The sequence below is a fragment of the Carassius gibelio genome, chromosome B18 (assembly GCF_023724105.1).
Source record: "Carassius gibelio isolate Cgi1373 ecotype wild population from Czech Republic chromosome B18, carGib1.2-hapl.c, whole genome shotgun sequence".
In the NCBI taxonomy this organism is placed as follows: Eukaryota; Metazoa; Chordata; class Actinopteri; order Cypriniformes; family Cyprinidae; genus Carassius; species Carassius gibelio.
Genome location: NC_068413.1, coordinates 6,359,458 through 6,380,180, shown reverse-complemented (window position 1 = coordinate 6,380,180; position 20,723 = coordinate 6,359,458). Strand labels below are relative to the sequence as shown.

Here is a 20,723-nt window from a genome sequence, read left to right as displayed (position 1 = left end):
AGGGGCTGCTGGTGTAGCAGAGAGGTCTCTTCTCTCAGTGGGATGGAGAGGCAACTGATTTCACGACTCGATTCATTTCCTATTGCCTCTTAATGGGCGTCAGGTTGCTGTTCCAGTGAATCAGGGAGCTCGCGCCAGTTTCACCTCCTCCTAATGGCAAACTTGGGTATTGAGCTGCATTTAATCCACCCAGTTCTGTACTGTCATCTAACAGTTGGTCTGGGTTACTCTGCCATCTTGTGGATATAAGTTGAGAACAATGGGTTGCTCTTTTGTGTAATATTTGGATTGCAGACGAGAATCAGGCCTACCATAGGCGAACCATGCCAACAAATATTACATTTAATCTTGAAATAAAATAATTTTCTTGCCCTCATTATTAGATATTCAGTATAGCATAAATTAAAGAACAACAAATATTTTAATATATTATCATTATATATATATATATATATATATATATATATATATATATATATATAGATAGATAGATAGATAGATAGATAGATAGATAGATAGATTTAACTTAAATGGGTTAAAAAGCCTTCTGTGTTTACATTTGAGTTTTTGACAATTGACGTTTAAAAGACCAGTCAGAAAATATATAAACAGCCTAACTAATCAGAACTACCACTAGCTACACTCTGAATTTGAGCTAACTTGAGAGCAAAAGTGACCTTTATTTTGAAATGAAACGCAACACGGAAGTGAGAACTCAGCTTCACTGTGCCACGGACAAAGTAACTTGTTTATAGTCACTAGTCACGGCCATTTAACTAGTAATTAATACGGATAAAGAATGGAAAAATGGTAAAATTATATCTGCATTTTACTGCACGGTTGTTGTCACAGCTGAATCGATAATATATGTCCAGTTATATTTAATGTCAATGAAACGTAGTCAGAAATTATTGTGTTGACGCTCCTTTCCTTTTGTGCTCATTTTCAGATTTTTAAGCTCTGTCTGTTCCTATTCTGAACGTTGTATACTTGTGTATTATATGTGGTTGCTTTTAATTACTTTCAATAATTAAATATGATTATGATATCATATTTTGCAGATAGTCTTATGGCAGATGACACAATGGACATGGGGAAGCAATCTCGTCTTTCACGTCCTCACAGAATAAGCGAATCTTCAAAGGTTTGCATTGCAGCGTTGTTATTGTTATCAAATAGTGGAACTATTAAAATAATTTTCAATAAATGAAATAAAGCTACATTTAAAAATTAAGCGCATAAAAAATGTAGAATATTAAAATAAAAGCCAATTAAAAATGTTAATAAATACAAAAATGCAATCATTTGTGTCATTATAAAGTTTAAAACCACTCTTGCAACAGATGACTACAAAAATGCACATTTATTATCTTTAGTACCTTTTAAAAATTCTGTATAAAGTGTCTTGAAACTATCATGCACTCACTAACTCTCGTGTACAACAGGTGTACCGATGGGCAGACCAGGCTAACTACCTCCTTCAAGGTTTAAATGAGCAAAGACAGCATGGCCAGCTGTGTGATGTCGTTCTGGTGGCCGATGACCAGCGGATCCCTGCACATCGGGCTTTGCTTGCAGTATCCAGCCCCTACTTCCAGGCGATGTTCACCTTGGGGATGCGAGAGGAGCATGAAGCAGAAGTAGAGCTGGTGGGAGCCTCATATGTCGGTGTTAAAGCAGTAGTAGACTTCCTGTACAGCGGCGAGTTACCCCTCGATGGTGGAAACATCGACTACGTCCTGGAAACCGCTCACTTGCTGCAGGTGTGGCGAGCTGTGGATTTCTGTTGCCAGTATCTGGAGAAAGAGGTACGTGAGGACAATTACTTGTACCTGCAGGAGCTTGCCTTCCTCTACAGCTTGGACCGATTGGATGCCTTCATAGACCGCTTCATTCTGGAGCATTTCGCCACGCTTTCCGTCACATCCGAGTTCCTTCAAGACGTACGGATGCCCAAGCTTTGTGCTTACCTTGCAGATGAGCAGGTGCAACATGAGAACGAGCAAGCTCTTCTGCAGGTCGCCTTGCAATGGTTGAGTCAAAGACCTGAACGTCTCGCGTTCGCCCAGCAGCTTCTCTCCAACATTCGTTTTGCTCTCATTCCACTGGATGACCTCATAGTGCACATTTTGCCTGCCATGCGCTCCCTCCTGCCCCCGGACGCAGGCTGTGAGCCGCTAGTGGAGGAGGCCGTGAGCTACCACACGAGAGTCAGCGCCCAAGCTGTACTGCAGACAACACGCACAGGCCTTCGAGGAGGCGTGGAGCGTCTTCTGTTGGTGGGAGGAGAGGTGTCTGAACGCGGAGAGGAGTTGAGTGCCGAGGTGTGCTGGCTGGATGAAGAAGCAGGAAAGTGGGTCGTCGAGACTCAGCTGCCAGCTCAGAGGAGTCACCACTGTGTTGCTGTTTTGGGGGGATTCATCTTCACCGCAGGTGGAAGCTCCTCGCGGGACAACGGGGGAGATTCTGCAAGCAACTTGCTGTATCGATATGACCCCCGAAGCAACTTGTGGGTTAAGGTAATACACTTCGCTCTCGATAATGTAACGAGTCAGTGATGGAGTTGTGATAGTTAGCTAAAACTTTAACTGAAATTAAAATGAAAATCATTTTAAAAAAAAAATTTCAGCTAATTACCAAGACAACATTTAATGAACATTTAACTGAAGTATGAAAATGTAATATATATTACTAATAAGAACTAGAATCTAGAGACATTTAAGTTTTAACAGCAGGGCTCCAGACTATGACTAAATGGTTTCATCTGATAGCTTTTTATTTTATGTTTATTTATTCATTCATTCATTCATTCATTTATTTTATCCAACTCAAGATCAATGCTTAACAGTCGTGTGTGCATATTTATGAGAGAAAGTATACAATTGACAAAAAAAAAACAGTCCTTCAAGCTGCTTTGTATTGCAAACTGGAATCAAATTATTTTAATATATTTGAATGATGTTAGTTTTGGTTACTGCACTAGCATTTAACAACAGCAGCTGATGAGTCAGAAGTCTGGCACATTCATAGAAAATCGCTTCCTTTCGCATTAAAAAATAAGTGGTTAAATGGAAAAAATACACTTTGTATAATTCATCTTTATTTTATTTTATTAAACTAGTTTTTAATTTTAATTTTTATTTGTCATTTTCATTTATATTCCCACGCATGAGAGAAGTCGACATTTGTGCCGTAGTTTGAGTGATAATCCAGTGATCTGTTGATCTGCAGGGTGCCCCTATGAACCAGCGGCGTGTGGACTTCTATCTGGGAACCATGGGAGACTCTCTTATAGCTGTTGGGGGACGCAATGATAGTGGGGCTTTGTCTTCTGTAGAAATGTACCATCCTGCTGAGGACTACTGGACCTACGTTGCAGGATTGCCCAGGTTTGTGCACTGTTTTTGATCATGTTCTCACAAGGTTGCACCAGTTTGTGTGAACATTTATTTTGATACACTACTGTTGAAAAGCTTGGGGTCATTAAGTTTTATTTTTTGAAGGAAATTAGTAGTTTAATTCAGCAAGCGTTAAATTGTATACATATAAACTTTTATTATTTTTAATAAACGTTATTATGTCTGAAACATTTTCTTCTTTCATAGATTCACATATGGTCATGCAGGCACTATTCTCAAGGATATTGTCTACATCTCGGGGGGCCATGATTACCAGATTGGCCCGTACAGACGTGACATGCTAAGTTATGACCCCAAAACTACGGACACATGGACAGAGCGACAGGCCATGATCTTGGCTCGAGGCTGGCACTCTATGGCATCTTTGGGTGACAGGATCTATGTCATCGGGGGCAGCAATGACCATGAGGACAGCATGGAGCGTTTTGACGTCTTGGGGGTGGAAGCCTTTGACCCGCAGACTGATCAGTGGACCAAGGTAGCCCCTCTCAGGTACCCTAACAGTGAGGCAGGGGTGGCGGTCTTGGATGGAAAGATTTATGTATTGGGAGGATACACTTGGGAGGCCATGGACTTCTCTCAGGGCACTCAAGTGTTTGTTCCAGACAAGGGCCAGTGGGTCTTAGGTCCAAATCTACCGAAGCACATTGCCGGAGCTTCTGCGTGTGTGTGCCTTGTCAGACCTCAACAAACCAACAGTACAGAGGGTCATAACACAGAGAGAGACAAACAGAATTTCAGCCAGGAGCAGCACAGGTGATTGTCTGGGGAACACTTTTATGAGAGAATATACCTTCTGAATGAAGGTTTTCATAAGCCTGATGCCACTGGCTGCTTCTCAGATCCTGATAAAAAAAAGATCAGCAGGAAATACTGTGAGATGTTCGACTATGAATTGAGTTGAAAAGCAAAAATTCATATTGTAGTTTTTGTTCAAACTTTTTGGGAGTTTTCACAGATGTCCTGGATTGCTTGGCGAGTTACAATTAAAACATCCTGACTTAACAATTTTACATGACTGTTTGCAGTGTTTTGTGTTTATATTTTGATTTGATGAATTATAGTACCATTCCAAAAAAATTTTTTTATATAAATTAATACTTTTTTTAAACCTGGATAGATTAAATTGATCAAAAGTGACAGTAAATGCATAGGTATGTACAAAAGGTGTCTGTTTAAATGTTCTATTAATCAAACAAAGAATCTTGATTAAACTAAATCATTATTTCCACAAACACATTAAGCAGCATAACTGTTGTCAACATTGCCAATAATAATAGTTTCTTGAGTAGCAAATCGGCAAATTAGAATTATTTCTGAAGAATAATGTGACGCTGAAGACTGGAGTAATGATGCAGAAAATTAAGCTTTGCCTTCCCAGAAATATACTACATTTCGAAACATATTAAAAACATCTTTCAATAGGAAAAATCCTGCCGGCTCAGTAAGTATACTGTTCACTTTATGAGTGAAATACCCTCATTATATTCTACATTTGCCAAAATGTATCCCACAATGCAGTGCACTTAATAAGACCATGTATTTCCAAATGGAATGTAAAGAATATTAGGTAACTACACAGGATTAAGACAAAACTTAAATGGGGTTATTTTAATAATTTCTGCTTTTTTTTTTCTTGTGGACTAAATGTAAACCTCTGTTATGTAAAATATCTAACTCAGGACAGTGTGTCTGTGTGTATGTGGGTGCAGATCATTTAACACTATTGTTCCCGCATGTATGTTTCCTGAAACTACAGTCTGTTGGCACAGTTGTGTGACCTTTAGAGCTCATGTTGACCGTGTGTTACTTCCTCAAGTAGTGTGTGTGCAAATCAGGATATCCTCAAAGCTGATAGAGCTAAATTAAAATGTTTAAAATAAATATAAGTTTTTCTTCTGACCTTTAATTACCGTTTAATAAGATTTGACTTTGAGGCACACTCTTTGTATTATGTAATTAATGCATCAAACACTAGAGGGCAGCACAGGAACAGAAAAGCTTTTAAAACTTAAAAACAAAAAAACAAATTGATTCAGCATGGTCCATGTTTTTCCATTGTGACTTAAAACTATATTTTATTTTGGGCAAAGCCCCTTTTTAAAATCACTCTTGTAAATATGTATTTTCTTAATTGACATGTGGTCGCCTTCCACAATTAGGATGTTCTTGGTCATCTAAATGACAAATATATATATAAAAATCCAAAATCTGAAACTATCCCATTGAAAAGAGGGACTAAAATGCTGCTCATAAATGTGAAAACTATCACATGCACTCTTAAAAATAAAGGTGCTTTAAAGCTTCTTCACAGCAATGCCAAATAAACATTTTTGGTTTCACAAAGAAAAATCTCTTTCTTACCTTTTTATAATCTTAAGAACCTTATTTCGCCACTTTTGTGAAACAGAAAAGTTCTTCAGATGTTAAAGGTTCTTTATGGAACCAGTTAGAAAAAAAGGTTATTTTATGGCATCGTAAGACACCTTTATTTTTCAGAGTGTAGTTCTAATTAAACTGTAGTATTTAGTAACACTTGTGTTAGTAACAGGGTTGAGTTAGAACAGTAGTCATAATGCAAGTTGCAATGACATCTCTGATCTCTGCAGGAAAATATCTAACTTAAAGAAATACTGAGATACAATTTTATTTAAATAGTTTTTCAGGTGTAACAATTGAATACAAAAAAAAAAAAAACAACAAAAAAACATTAGATGTCATATATGTGTCATATATGTCATTTTGACTCTCGAAGTGGTGGGGCATGCAAATTAAACAAAATATTCCATTAATAAAACGTCACATATTGGATAAATACTTCACATCATGCAGGATACACAAGAAATGGCTTTATGGTTTGGTCACAAGGCTTCCCAAACTTACCACAATTTCTGTAACAGTTTTGTATATTTATTCAATAACCCTCAAACTACCCTCCCACCCCTTCCCTATATAATACTAGCCATAATACATAGAAAAATATAAATATGATGTTTTGCATAGAACTGTGGGTTTCCTGAAGGGAAAGCATGTCACATGTAATGCACATAAATGTGTCCTCTCTTATAACACTTTGATTTATTCTTCAGCTTTATCCACCTCTTTGCTTTGACCTTTGACCTTTCCTTTCCTCCTTTGACCTTTCGTTCTCAGTCGGTTTCTTTCACTGGTCTAATTCGTGGCTGTCTTGGCTCCGAGGTCGATAGTGACGTGCACAGAATTCTCTGATCCGAATGCATGCCTCAATCATCATCTCCTCTGGGACGGTTACCACAATTCTGAAGAAATTTGGATATTCAAATGCCTACAGAAAGGAACAGTAAAGGTATCAGAATGGATGCAACCAATCTTTGTGACAAATAATAGATATAAGGCAAGATTATGGAGATGAATAATTCACCGTAGCGGGCAAACAGAACACAGACTGCTCAGTGACCAGCAGTTCAGTGAACTCCACATCTGTCTGGAAATCTGGGAAGTGTTCCATCTCTATCCCCACCTGAGGATGAGCCAGCATTAAATACATTAACCCTCTGCTAGCTTGCAACTTTGTACTTTTTGCAAACATGTTCATTCCTAATATGGACATCCTGATGAGCAAATGTGCCAAGTATGATTAAGTGTCTATCAGGCCATTTAAAGAGACAGTTCACCCAAAAATGAACCTTCTGATATTATTTAAACACACTCATGACATTTCAAACACCATTATTTAAACATAAAATACAAATGCAGAAAAAATATTCTTTAAATTAAATCCTCTGATCCAGTTCACATAACCAGTGAATGATTTGTTAATTTATCAAACAGGTTTTTTTTTTTTTTTGTCAGCATAAAATTAAAAATCATCCTATTTATTTTCTAATTTCATATCATTGATCTAATTGTGAATCATTTATCCATGCACGTGTCATTCTTTTATTTTTTTTACCTTTTACTTTTTTATAAAAAAATACAAAGTCTGATGATGTATGCAAACTCCTGCAATAATGTAGTCCATTTCAGTGTTTTTTTTTTTTGTTTTTTTTTTAGTTGGAGTTGGACAATAATAAAGGACAGTAAATGATGACAGAACTGCAAGTTTTTGGTTAAATTTCCCCTTTACTTTAATGTAGTTTACTCTTAATTCACTCTTATCTTATAATACACAAAGTTTCACTCACCATAATGTACATGGCTCCTGATGGCATCACTGGATTCAGCCCGGGAACAGTTGACAACTCTGAGTAACATATCTCTGAGTTTGACTGAAAAGGGACATAAAATTGTGATATTGTCAGAGTCAGATGTTGAATCTACAAGCTATTCTCTCAGAAGCTTTTCTCCTCTTACCTTGAGGAAACTGATGGTGCCTTGGTAAAACTCTGGTGGTGTGTCATTCAAAATGCTCTCTAATGCTCCCTGAACCACGGTACAGGGTCCCAATATGCGCTGGCTTAGTTTCACAAGCCCTTCTCGAATCTAGAGTAAATTTGAGCATTATTAGTATGTTTTTATTGCATATTTTTCATTTTTCTGTTACTGGTGAGAGGCTAATACTTACTCCAGTTCCAAATATGTCATTACGATCATGGATGAGGATCCAGCCCATCCTCCAGCCAGGAACCAACCAGCGCTTTGCAAGACCACCACAGGACAGGATGGGCACGTCACTGCCGAGAGGTGCCAAATGCTGAAAATCGCAGCCCGGGAATACCTGCAGAGAAACAGAAACACTCATTACAACAAATAGCAACATTCTTCTTTAAACATATTTAGAATATAATATAATTAATATAATATAATAATCTATATAAAATGCAAGATGGATGATATTCTTTTAAAGGTTTTGGAGTCTGTAGGTAAAAAAAAAAAAAAAAAACCATTTAAAAACAATGAAATTTTAAAATATTCTTACAATTCATTATATTAAAATGCAATTTCAGTTTACAGCAGCCATCACTCCAGTCTTAATCAGTGTCACATGACCCTTCAGAAATCATTCTAATATACTTATTTGGTGCACATTATACATTTTTAGCACTCTTTGAAGAACAGAAAGTAAAGAAATAGCAGCATTTACTTTAAATACTTTCTTTTGCAATAATATTTAATCAGCTGAATGTTGATTAAATAGATTTTTTTTTATCCTGCCCCAAAAGTTTTGAACAGTATTTTATTTCCTTTTCTTATGAAGATTGTAACCGTGTGTTAGCTGGATTCTAGAACGTTCTGCATGCTGTTACCATCCTGTTGGAAGGAGGAGCCTTATGGAAATTGAGGAATGGGGGACTAAGAAAGTTATAAGGGTAGCAAGAATGAGTTCCTTGCTTGTAGCTGTTTTGTGGTCGTCCGCCTGGCTCTAATTACGATGACGGATCCGCCCCATCTCCCATTGGCTGAGATACTGCAATTTGCAGTGTTGGCCCTATTTCACAATTCAAACGTGGAAGTATGTTTCGTTGCTGTTGTTTTTAACAGGGTCCAGACAGCGAGACCACATGGGGGGCTCAATACTGTACCAGATGTAGCTCAAAAACACATCCAGCCAGTCAACATTCTACCTGCGATGAAACGAGGGGGTCGCTCCTCTCCCTACCTTCTCTATCGCCTCAAATGCGTCAAGCCTCACGCATGTGCTAACCACAAACACATGTGATGAAAAGTGCAAAGTCACTGAGGTGCACTCAAGCCACTCACTGTCGGCTTACAACCCCAACTGAGTTATTGGGTTACAAACACCTCAGACCATTGACCATATTAAGCTGAAATTTTTTTCCATTTACCAAAATGAGTTCTCTCTTGGTAACTACCATCCAGAGTTGTGGACCCATTGCCCCCTGCTCTATCTTTACTGTCCTTCATGACCTAAAACCCAGAATGCTTTCGAACATCCATTCACCACACACAACTCTAATCCCTCCAGTGCTGATGTGGTTTCCACCGCTAAACGAGGCCGAGCTGAGCCAGGGAAATGCACGCCACAAAACAGAAAGATGTTCCCTGCAATTGAAGTACACTTTAATGTAGTTCCAAGGGCTGGAGGGTGGGGGGCAGTTCTTAAAAGAATAATTTTTTATGTGTGAAGAACATCTGAAAAAACTTATCTTCACAATGTGCAATGGAGATATGCAGTGGATGTTAAAGGTTCTTCATGGAACCATAGATGCCAACAAAGAACCTCTAATTTTAGAAGTGTTCGAAAAGGTTGAAAAGTGTCTTGCAAGTAAGCTAGACTCAGCTAAGTTGTTTAACATGGGTCACTGAGGAGCGTAGAGTGTGAATTCCATAAAAGACCACTGTGAGAAGACCTGTGGTCTACTTGACCTTTGAGTGCCTCATTAAAGTTAGTTGAAAGTGGACAGAGCTCGGAAAATAAATAGTTCTTCGGATAGTAAATGCAAGTGTTCCCGTATTCAGTGTGAGCTCACCATGTCTCCATAGATCTCATCAGCAAGGATAGGGATACAGTTTCTTGATGCCACTAGAACACATAGAATATTAATAGATTAATATCCTGGAATTTCGGTGGATAAACATTCCTGATATATTATTTGAATAAACATTCACCGGAAAGAATCTTATGCTGGTGTTCTTTGGAGAACACAGAGCCACATGGATTGGATGGGTTGTTGACAATCAGACAGGCTGTTTTATCATCGATCAGACTCTCCAGGTGCTGAAGATCAATCTCCCAGGACTTCTCTGGCTAAAGATCAAAATATAACATAATATATATATGAAAAACTCATCTTAGGCATGATGCAGTCAAGAGGTATTGTGGAAACTATAAAACTATATTAAATTCAATTAAAAGCCATCCTTTTAGTGTCTGCGAATAAAATGATTCCTATCTTAGTTGTGTTAGGATCTATAACACTTATCTTTATACTGTAATAAAACCTGAGCTGTATTTTTCTGTTATTTGCATGTGCTTCTTTACGGTATTTATCAACCCCAGATGTGGACTATGTATTGTAAGAATGACGCAGCAATTTTCCCTATCCACTCCACAAGCCATCCACTAGTCTTTTATGCCCCCAAACCCGCCTCATCCCACCCCCTCTCATCTCACTTTCCATATTTTTCCTTATTGTAAACAGAACAGTTTTTGTTTTCTGACTCCATGCTAAGCTGAGCTGATGGACTTTTTCTTTTTGATTTACACACTCATGCTATCAGTGCGATTTATTTACTCACCAGCAGATTGTAGTGCTTGACTTGGATGCCCATAGACACTGCCAGTGTCTTATAGAGGGAGAATCCAGGACGTGGAACTAAGATATTGTCCCCTGGGTTACACAACACGCTGATGGCCAGCTCTATAGCCTGGCTACAGCCACTGGTCAAGATCACATCCTAAAGATTTAAGAAAAAAAAAAATTACTCTTCATCAGCTTAAAATTAAAGCTTTAACAGAAAAATGGCAAATGATGGATGTGACGTACTTTGCCTTCCAGTGGAGCTTCTGGACAGCTGTAGAAGTTTGCAACAGCTTCTCTGCTCTTTTGGTAACCTGTCAATGTTATTAGAAATACAGATTATTTTCATGAGGAGAAAATAATACACATTTTATCAGAATGCAAATGCAAAGTGGGACTATTTAATCATTGTATAACAAATGAGGCAATTAATTAATTCCTCTTAAAATTTAATTTTTTAATCAAACAGAAAATGAATGCCTAAGACTTACCAACTGATGGAGCATAGCCATTGTATTTGTGTGAGTCTATTGCCTCCTTCACTGCCTGCAAAACTGTGTCATCTGTTGGCAAGTTCCCAAACACAGTTGGGTCGCCTGGTGGAAAATCAAGTCCAAAAAACAACCATTAACTTTTAATCGCAGAGCAAAAAGAATATGGCAAATAATATAGCCTACTTGCGATGAATGAGGCAAGGATAAAATAAAAAGATAAGCCATTACTTTATACAGCTATGATACACTAGCATTTTCCCCATTTGGTTAAACGTTTTAAGTGTTTAATTAATATATTAAAGCCCAGCTGATATATATCTAAGTTACAAATGTTGCATCATAACATTTTGTGTTTTATTTTTATTTTCATATAAGTAGGTTATTTGATGCATAACTTACCAATGGATAGAGCAATCATGGGTTTCTCTGGGTTGGGGGTGAGTTTCATCCCGTCCACTATGGCTCGGATGGGGTTGAGTGTTTTTTTGGACATCTCTGAGGGTCTGACGTTCCATCTCTGCCTGCGGCTCTTCAGTTTGGCAGGGTTCACACTCACATGAGTCCGCACACTCACATGATGCACACCGTTCCCGCTGATGAAGTTCCCGTGGATGTCACTGTTCTGAGATCCGTTCATTTTCACTACAAAAGACATTTTCTTGGTCTATGCACTTCTGAAAGAGATGATGTCTAGAGAAAGGAAAAGATGATACTGATAAAGTAAAATATGTTGACTTAAACTTATGCACACACACACACACATATATAGGCTCTTTGTTTTAAACAGAAGTCAAAAACATAGGGTTGTATTTTTAAAAGTTAATTAATTTGCAGATGTCTATACTAATATGTATTTTCTATAAGGATCAGTATTGAAAATGTAGCGTACTGCAATAACTTTATAAGCTATAGATCTACAGCCCACAAATATATTAAAAAACACTTAGAGTTTTTAAGAAGTGTCTTTAAGAACACTTGAAGACCATTATCTAACTGCAAAAGTTAAAAGTTTGCATGAGATAGCTCTTACAGAAATGTAGCCTTCTTGCATAAATAAGACAAACACCTCAACGGAAATAAATTACATTACATACGAAAAACACTAGTCTAAATAATCAGATTAATATAGAACTGTAGAATTTGAATGTTGTCTAACATTCGTCTAATTAGACCAAATATCAAATATTCTAAAATATCAAAAAGTAACACAAAAAGTAATGTGGAAATTTATTTTTCTTTTGTTTAAATATATGCTAAACATATAGGCTATGCCACAATAAATATATTTATTTTAGACACTAAATGAATGAAAAACCAAATGCATATGCTAGTTCAGGCTATAAGCAATATACAGAATTTATAATGTAATATAAATACCTTTTTTCTTATTATAACAAATCACGCTCCAGTGGTTGGGGATGAGATAAATAGGTAAATATGTTCATAGACCGGCTTTATACAGAACCCCCCAAAATGGGTGTTGAACCCTGCCCATATTTCCATTGGTGGAGACTGGGGGCAGTCCAAAACTCCCCCGTTACATCATAAGTCTAAAATTCTATAGTTTTGGGGTTGATTGAACCTCATCCTCCTTTTTCCTAGAAACTGCGGATGCGCAAGCACGCGATCTGTGCGTAAAAGCGCGAGGAGCGCGAACACTCCTGCCCTCAATATACAAGAGTTATGCACATGACGCTCAGCTGTTTTTAGAGACACTTTCCTTCTTTCAAAATTATTGCTGTCACATTCTCTCATTTATTATTAAAATTATTATTTTATCAGTCGCACCTGTTTAGAGCGCACTTTTATCATGAGAGAAGTCATTTAGGTTTAAGGCTGTATTTCAGACTTTCTAGACTGTTAATCAAGCATCATCTAGAGAGTATTCTCTCATCTGTAATGAGAATGAAAGAGGCTGGTCTCCACATCTGTCTTACATAACTTAAACTCATGCACGTTTTTGCGTGCACTGGGGTTGTTTTATTGGTGCTAACACTGCAACTATTCTGCTATTATGCAAGTAAAACGATTAAGTCTGTGAAAAGCCTTCTTCCAGCTATACAAAATATGGAAAATCAAAGTCTTGGGGTCTCTCATAATCATAAAAATGTTCAACCCAAAAGTTGTTCATGCAATGTTTTCTATAAAGGGACATCAAGTTCAAAGATCTTTTCATAAACTTGATAAATCAAACATTTTTCATTCTTGTTTGACAGTAAGAAAAGACAACTACATGAGGTAAATAATGACAAAATAATGACAACTTTCGTTTTGGGTGAACTACTGCTTTAATAAAAGTCAAATGGCTTAAAAATAAATTAGAAAAAAAAAAATGCTGTCACTTGGATTATGTAACTCTTTCAAGCTCAAACAATCGTCATTATCCAAAACACCTACAGACATTAGATTCCATTTTTTTCTACCTGACAGCACGCATGAATGAGTGCACTATACCTGATGCAATATTGACAAATTAGTTTGCAATAACATCAAGTCAAATTTACACTCAAGTCAGGTAAATAAAAGTCAGAACTTTAAACCCACAACCCTCTTTCATGTTTGTTTTTTTGTACTTGGCATAACCACCCATTTAAGAAACCAGCACGTACACACATAACACTGAATTAGTGAAGTTAAGACCAACCTTAAAACACTTCAGACCTGCTATTCAGTAGGGTCAACACAACCTTATAGGCAAAAAACAGTCAAAAAAAAAGTCAATGTCAACATGTAGCCACTAAATCACGCCATGCAGAGACCCAGCGAAACCCCTGACCCAGCATACGCGACACTCAACCAACAGCAAACAGTGTTCCACATTGGAAACCATGTTTTTTAGAGTTATATACTCATACTTCATAGGACATCCAGGGCAACAGGAGTCTAAAATGACTGATTACAAAAGACATACTGGACACAAATATTTTGTCATTGACCTTCATGAGGTTTAAGGCAAGCATTTTGACCTTTATGAGGTAAACGATGAGGTAACAAGTTGCATAGCTTCCCAACCCTAATGTGAGTTCATTCAAACATCCTAAGTAAAGGGCCAAACTCAATGTTAGAGTAGCTATGCATCTAAAATATGTTGCAGACCATGTTCACTGGCACCTGATTTAGTCTCCGTTAGGCTTGTAATCAAGTCATGAATATTCTGAGTATAAATCAGAATACAGTGCATTTACATCATATAACATGTATTGATAATCTTCAGGCTATTGTTGTCCCAAAATACAGAAAATATGCTTAGACTGTTGAAGCCACATGGACTTCATGAGGAAGCTTTGACTCTCTAGGACGGTTTCAGATTGTGTTCATTGGTTCAGCTTGGTTGGGTGGAGACAATAGTGGATAAAATCCATCCTGCACTGATTCCTGGAGTGACTAGTTGTTTTGAGGCTGTGGATTGAGATGATGAGGAGAACTATTGGTGGACTCAAGGTGAAGGAGCAACTGGTTCCTTTGAGGACACTGGTGAAAAACTACCGTGAGGTAAATGACGAGGTAAAATAAGGTGAAAAGCTTCTTCTAAATTGTCACAAGCTCTGTATGAATCCATGGCTCTTACACATTCTTCCTTGCTCAATCTGTGAAGGCATAGTTGAGGTTGAAGCCACTTGGATTGCATAAGGAAGCTTTTGAGTATAGTCTCAGATTGTGTTCTCTGGTTCTGTGAAGACAATGGTAGCTAAAATCTGCCCTGTGTTGATTCTTTAAATGTCAAGTTGCTTTGAGACAATGGACTGAAATTGTGAGGAGAACTGTTGGTGAACTGAAGATTAAGGGGTAACTGGTTTCTTTGAGGACACTGGTGAAAGACTGATTTGCTGACCATCAAGAGCTTTAAGCATCTGACCTCCATGAAGGAAACCGATGAGGTAAAATAATGTAAAAAAGCTGCATATTTTCTCAACCCTAATGCGAGTTAATTCAAACATCCAAAGCAAATTGCTAAAATCTGTGTCATCTGTAAAACATGATGAAGACTACATTCACCGGGACTTTCTTTTTGATTTCCTCGAGTCAGGCTTGTAATCAGGGTCATCAGAGTCTGTTGAGTCTTCGGAGTATGAATCAGAATACAATGCATTTACATCAAATAACATGTATTGATCATCTTCAGGTTCTTGCTCTCCTTCTAAAATGTCACGGGCTCTGTATGAATCCATGGCTCTGGCACATTTTTCCTTGCTTAGTCTAGTAAGGCACACTTGAGGTTGAAGCCACTTGGACTGCATTAGGAAGCTTTGACTCTCTAAGGAGAGTTTCAGATTGTGTTCATCAGTTCTGCTTGGTTCGGTGAAGACAACGGTAGCTAAAATCTGTCCGGCAAGTTGCTTTGAGGCTGAGGTCTGCTGGAGAACTGAAGGTGAAGGAGCAACGGGACTCTTTGAAGACACTGGTGAAAGACTGACCTGCCTGATGAAGGACAGTGAAATGTTTGTAGTGGATGAATCTGGGTCAGAGGACAACGAGTGCTGGTTTGGAGATGCTTGAGGTTGTGGTGTGTACGGGAGAAGAGGTGGAGTGCTCTGGCTTGATGTCGGGGTGCATTCTGCTTGTACGACTCCTCCATCAAGCTCTTCAGAACATTCCAGAAGGATGCTCCTCATTTTTTTGCCATGTCTGGAGCAGACCTGCTCTGGAAAGGCAGTCTCACTTTCCTTCTGTTCTGGTTCAGATTGAGTTTTCTTCTGTCTGTGTGTCCCAACCAGAAGAGACTGGCTGAAGTCAATCTGATCTGTTTCAGAATCTGACAACTGCGTGGACGTAACAATTACTCCATCACCACAAATCTTCTCCCGAGGTGAAGCAGTTTCTGTGTTTCTTTTCTGCCACAAGCCCTGAGAACCAAGCGGTTCTTTTTCGCTGGTTTGTGAGAGTCGATTCTCCTTTGTGTTGTTCTGAGATGACCTCAAAAATACACGGAGGGTGCCATTGGATGCTTTAACAACTTCAGCGTCCCTTTGTACCTCACAGGTGTTTGAAAGTGATGGTGAGAGACTGTCGTCAAGGCTCTGATTTGTTGCTACAGCTGTCAAATAGAGAAAATAGAGTTTCAATGCACAACTTTTATTTCAATCGAACTGAATCCATTCTGATTAATGAATCTGAATGTAGTGTTTACATGAACACTAAACATAGTGATCGAGTTGATGTGTGCATTTATATGTCACAAGCTTCAAATCCTACTGTTGGCTCATAATATTGATTCTCCAACACGGTTTCTGTATTTGTTTTAAAAAGAAGAATTAACATTTTTCCAGTTCTGGATAAATACTGCATAAAGCTGCCATATTATGGTGCTATATTTATCATGCTGTAAAAAACACCCAATTGTGCCCTCAATTAATGGATTATTTGTGTGCATGTAAATTAAGCCATAATTTCAAATCTGTAATTTCAAAGCTGTTATGACAAATTCATCTTTCTTACCGCAATGCAAGAGTCTCTTCAGAACTGTGGCTAGAGATGCACTATCCCTTGAAAGTATTTTTTTTAGGATCTTCTCTCCTGTCCCATATGAATGGGACTGCTTCAGTACCTGCACGTAAATGTGGACAGAACAGAATAACATTTTAACGGCCTGTGGGAATTCTGACTTGATATTTAGCCAATATCTTCATGTGTATTTAGTTGCTGGAATTTTTCAAATGTTTTCTGTCAGAAAAACAGTAATGCCTTTCTGCTAAACAGAAAATGCAGCTACTTTAGACACAAAAGCACATAAACACTTACCTGTTCAATATATGTTGGTTGTGGCAGGACTTTATTTAGCTCTCCCAAATAGTGTACAAGTCTCTCCTCCAGTTTCTGTGCATAGCGTTCACCATATTGCTCCTCCATTAAATCCTACAAAGATAAAAAGCCACATTTGATTTGAGGATCTGGGACTGATGCAAACTAGTGCTGATATAAGTAATGCACCATTCAAAGTAGTTTTTTTTTCCACTAACCCGAATGTAAGTCTCACGTACATCCCTGTCTCTGGCCAGAACATGAGCAAAGGCCTTGAAATCTTCCTGGTTTTTCTGCATGAGATCCATGTTCCTGCGGCTCTATATAGAAGCATGATTTAAACAAAAGGAAAGAAAGGGAAAGTGTTAAATCTATTTTAAAGCATTATTTGTGTCAAGCAGACAATAAAATACAGTAACAACACACTTCAGCAAGAACCCATGCATCATACATTACATTTATAAATTACTTTGGCTTGTTAATGTATTTACGGTGGCCCCTGGTGGAAGGAGATCATACTTACACATTTGTGATAATCCGGAAGGCTTTCAGGGAAAAAGTGTTCAATCTTGTCAGAGATTTTAGCAGTGCTCTGGTCATTCCACAACATCCACATGATAACCTTAAAAAATAAAGTTCACTAATCGTAAAGTAGTCATGTAATGCCAAACAAATTCATACTCGCACAATTAAATTTGTGTATTCTATAAAATTAGGGAAGGAACTTTGGTTTATTTAATTTAAAAATAGAGTACACTGCCTTAGGCGAAATTTATGTTTAATTAAATTCTTTAATTTTGCCTACTTTTCCATTGTATTTTGAAAATAACACATTTCTGAAGGACTACGATTTTATTTTACTAACTGATTGAGGTTGTCTTTTGTTCATCTGTTTGTATTTTCCTTTGTTCCTTTGTATTAATGTTCTTTAATAGAGCAGTGATTATTATGATTTTTTTTTATTTTTATTACACATAATTACAACAATGAAAAACCCATGGAAATCCCTATCCAAAACTGCAAGCTATTTCTGGGGAGCTGACCTATGTTTTTTATCAAAGAAAACAATGCCTCACCAGAGTCTGGAGACCAAACATGATCTTCATGTGTTTGATGGGGGTCACTAGTCTTGGCACAAGTGTGTACGTAACATCCAAAAACTCAGTGACTCTCTCAAAGTGCTTGATGTCTCTGGCTTGCACGATCCTCCAGACCTCTGCTGCTCCCACTCGGATTCTGCAAGGCTCTTCAAGGGTTAGAAGATGCCAGTCACCTTCAAGCCATAATGGGGGTCCTAGAGCTGGAAAAAGTTCAAAATGATTAGATCTCCCATGCATTCGTTTCAAAATAGTTTATGTTAGATCCATTACTTGCACCAACTGAGCAGTTGATTTATGACAATAAAGTAATTGTGTAATAACATGCAAAGGCATGATTGATTTAATAGATCATACTGTTTAATTTGAAAGCAATGCAAGAAATGTTTATGTAAAAATCATAATTTGATAAAAATTATCAGGTTGTTTGGGTTAATAAAAACATTGCCAAAAAAAAAACACACCTTCTAAGACCTCCATCATCCGTTTAGTCCATGCATATTCAATGATCCATAATGGTAAAGCAGGAATAAGGTGAGCACATGCTTTTTCCAACCACAAGTTTTCACTCATTCCAGCCAAAGCAGCAGTTTCAGTCTTTAACACTGTCATGCTGTCCAGGGATCCGCTGATTTCAGTGCAGAGCATCTGATAAGAGCCACTGCACGCAGGAAACATCTAATCATTGACTCTGCTGAGATGATGATGAGCTCCATTTAAAAGTCAAATTATGTTAGGCATGTCCGGACACGTTTAGGAAGTAAATGACGGAACAGGTTACTTTCCCATTAAAGTTAGATATATTACGGAATAATTAAACCTCGTTCGGTATTACATCGACTGCGCAAACTACTCATAAGGTCAGTGCAAATATTCTTTGTGTGAAAACAGAAACTGTTGACGGTAATGTTTTAAAAAAAAAAGCACAGCTGAAAGAGCTTTTCAAAATAAGAGAACACCTCCGCAAAAACCTAAACCATTGTGTTTCACATGTAGGGCCAAATTTAATTACATAATTAAAATATGAGCAAATATTTTAATTATCGTTCTGTATGTATAAAGACGGATTTACACATTTCTCATCTCGTTTTGAACAAAGTTCACTTTATCGTTGAAATACAATTAAATATTAACTTTTTTAAAAAGATCGGCACCCATATATAAGTTTTGGCAATATTTAGGCTATAATATTTTGGTAAATGTTGCAGACACATGGTTCGAGGACATTCAAAGTACTCACCAAATAAGGTTTTTTATTTTGAAATATATATTTCAAGCTTCACACTTTAAAAAAAATCATGACATATCGGCGCTTGATGGCGTGATGTTTGTGTTGACTTCTGGAGGTTTGATAGTTTGACTTGAGTTGCCAAATCTCCAAATGATTCATGCCGTTAATTCAGTTTTATACTGTCAATAGGGAATCTAAAAGTTGTCTTTGAAGGTGAGTGCACGGTGTGTCCTTTAGACAGTAAATGTTTACTACATATTTTATATAACCTAGATTTTGTATTTGATCGTCTGTTTGCACATCACTCATATATGGTAGTTAAATATTTAATGATATAACCACATCTTATTTTTGTATTTCTACAAATCACTAATGAATGGTGCTCTAACTCTGCAGTTCTACTGTGAGCAAAATGCCGCCACGCATTGATGACGTAATGAACCTGTGTTGTGAGCTGTCTGCAAATCATCAAGTAAAAACAGCGGTGAAGCAGTCTGGAAGAGGAGCAGCGGCCGCTGGTGGTCTGGCTTTCGCAGGGGGCTTACTAGGGGGTCCATTGGGAATTGCAGTGGGCAAGTCCATTCATGTCTTACATACACCATACTACAACCTTATGTATACTGTAATATGTGATGCTGGTTTCTCTTACCTGTGCTTTTGTCTCTTTAAAGGTGGGGCTGTTGGTGGACTGATTGGATGCTGGATGACAAGCGGACAGTTTAAACCTCTACCTCAGGTTATCATGGAGCTAACACCTGACCAGCAGCGCAGACTCCTTGAGGATATTGTAAACATTTTAGGCTCAATAACATGGACTGATGTTGCACAGCTGACTGCCCTTGTGATGGGAAACGCCACACTACAGCAGCAAGTGACCGCTGCTCTTCTGAGCTATATACAAAAGGAACTTCATGCTGAAGTGCATTATGTAGACTGATGTAACTTAATTTTTAATAAGAGAAACAACATTTCAAACTTTATAATCATGTGTCATACGGATTGTTTGAGTGGATGCTTGATTTCTGTTGTTGAAACTGGCATACAACATATTAGTACTGTATGGTACATTTGAATCTGTGAAATCTTATTTCCTCCACAGGATAAAAAAAGGTAATTGTGAGGTTTTTTTTAATCTCCCTCTTGCAATTCAGAGTTTATATCTGACAATTCTGACTCTTTTCTTGCATTTTAGAGAGAAAAAAACCCTCTTAATTATTGCATGGCAGAAACAAAAAGTTAGAGTTGTGAGAAAAAAATAATGCTACCTAATCTCACAATTTAGATTTTTTTTCCTTGTCATTTGTAGGAAAAAAAAAACAGAATCGTTTCATGATGGAAAAAACCCACATGTGAGAATCAATGTATATTCTTTTCAATAATATCCTGACATAATGTGTAGCTTGTTTTCAGAACAATTTGGCAGATTACACATTGTAGAATATGTGTGAATGATATTTATGAATGTATTTTAAAAAATATGTGATTAAACTTTTTTTGGTGTTCTGACAGAACGGTGTTTGTGCGTTTGTAACCAGGATTTGCATCCCAGTCAAAAGCCTCAA

General features: G+C 37.5%; 4 protein-coding genes across 8 annotated transcripts; 2 read left to right on the top strand and 2 right to left on the bottom strand.

Moving 5' to 3' along the window:
• The first annotated feature begins 19 nt into the window (after window positions 1-19).
• LOC127977306 (kelch-like protein 36) lies at window positions 20-4,432 on the top strand. Of its 3 annotated transcripts, none has more exons than XM_052582141.1 (5): window positions 20-166; window positions 1,062-1,144; window positions 1,446-2,519; window positions 3,232-3,389; window positions 3,606-4,432. In XM_052582141.1, the coding sequence occupies exons 1-5, from the start codon at window positions 154-156 to the stop codon at window positions 4,177-4,179; spliced, it is 1,902 nt and encodes a 633-aa protein (XP_052438101.1). In that variant the 5' UTR covers window positions 20-153; the 3' UTR covers window positions 4,180-4,432. The 3 variants fall into 3 exon arrangements, with proteins under 3 accessions (XP_052438101.1, XP_052438102.1, XP_052438103.1); XM_052582142.1 differs by lacking the exon at window positions 20-166 and adding an exon at window positions 675-810; XM_052582143.1 differs by lacking the exon at window positions 20-166 and adding an exon at window positions 720-740.
• Window positions 4,433-6,050: 1,618 nt separating this feature from the next.
• Window positions 6,051-12,612, bottom strand: LOC127977307 (tyrosine aminotransferase). The gene is made up of 12 exons (XM_052582145.1): window positions 12,472-12,612; window positions 11,494-11,784; window positions 11,092-11,196; window positions 10,847-10,914; window positions 10,599-10,757; window positions 9,969-10,107; window positions 9,830-9,882; window positions 7,963-8,115; window positions 7,752-7,880; window positions 7,583-7,666; window positions 6,820-6,918; window positions 6,051-6,723 (listed from the first exon to the last, which is right to left on the bottom strand). Exons 2-12 carry the CDS (start codon window positions 11,747-11,749, stop codon window positions 6,583-6,585), a joined length of 1,386 nt encoding a protein of 461 aa, XP_052438105.1. The 5' UTR covers window positions 11,750-11,784; window positions 12,472-12,612; the 3' UTR covers window positions 6,051-6,582.
• Window positions 12,613-13,350: 738 nt separating this feature from the next.
• LOC127977758 (uncharacterized) lies at window positions 13,351-18,608 on the bottom strand. The gene is made up of 7 exons (XM_052582872.1): window positions 18,395-18,608; window positions 17,910-18,133; window positions 17,357-17,455; window positions 17,052-17,153; window positions 16,834-16,947; window positions 16,531-16,639; window positions 13,351-16,129 (listed from the first exon to the last, which is right to left on the bottom strand). The coding sequence occupies exons 1-7, from the start codon at window positions 18,606-18,608 to the stop codon at window positions 15,087-15,089; spliced, it is 1,905 nt and encodes a 634-aa protein (XP_052438832.1). The 3' UTR covers window positions 13,351-15,086.
• Window positions 18,609-18,644: 36 nt separating this feature from the next.
• Window positions 18,645-20,672, top strand: LOC127977760 (protein C19orf12 homolog). Of its 3 annotated transcripts, none has more exons than XM_052582875.1 (3): window positions 18,645-18,790; window positions 19,558-19,733; window positions 19,833-20,672. In XM_052582875.1, the coding sequence occupies exons 2-3, from the start codon at window positions 19,574-19,576 to the stop codon at window positions 20,096-20,098; spliced, it is 426 nt and encodes a 141-aa protein (XP_052438835.1). In that variant the 5' UTR covers window positions 18,645-18,790; window positions 19,558-19,573; the 3' UTR covers window positions 20,099-20,672. The 3 variants fall into 3 exon arrangements, with proteins under 3 accessions (XP_052438835.1, XP_052438834.1, XP_052438836.1); XM_052582874.1 differs by lacking the exon at window positions 18,645-18,790 and adding an exon at window positions 19,210-19,374; XM_052582876.1 differs by lacking the exon at window positions 18,645-18,790 and adding an exon at window positions 19,435-19,475.
• Window positions 20,673-20,723: the final 51 nt, after the last annotated feature.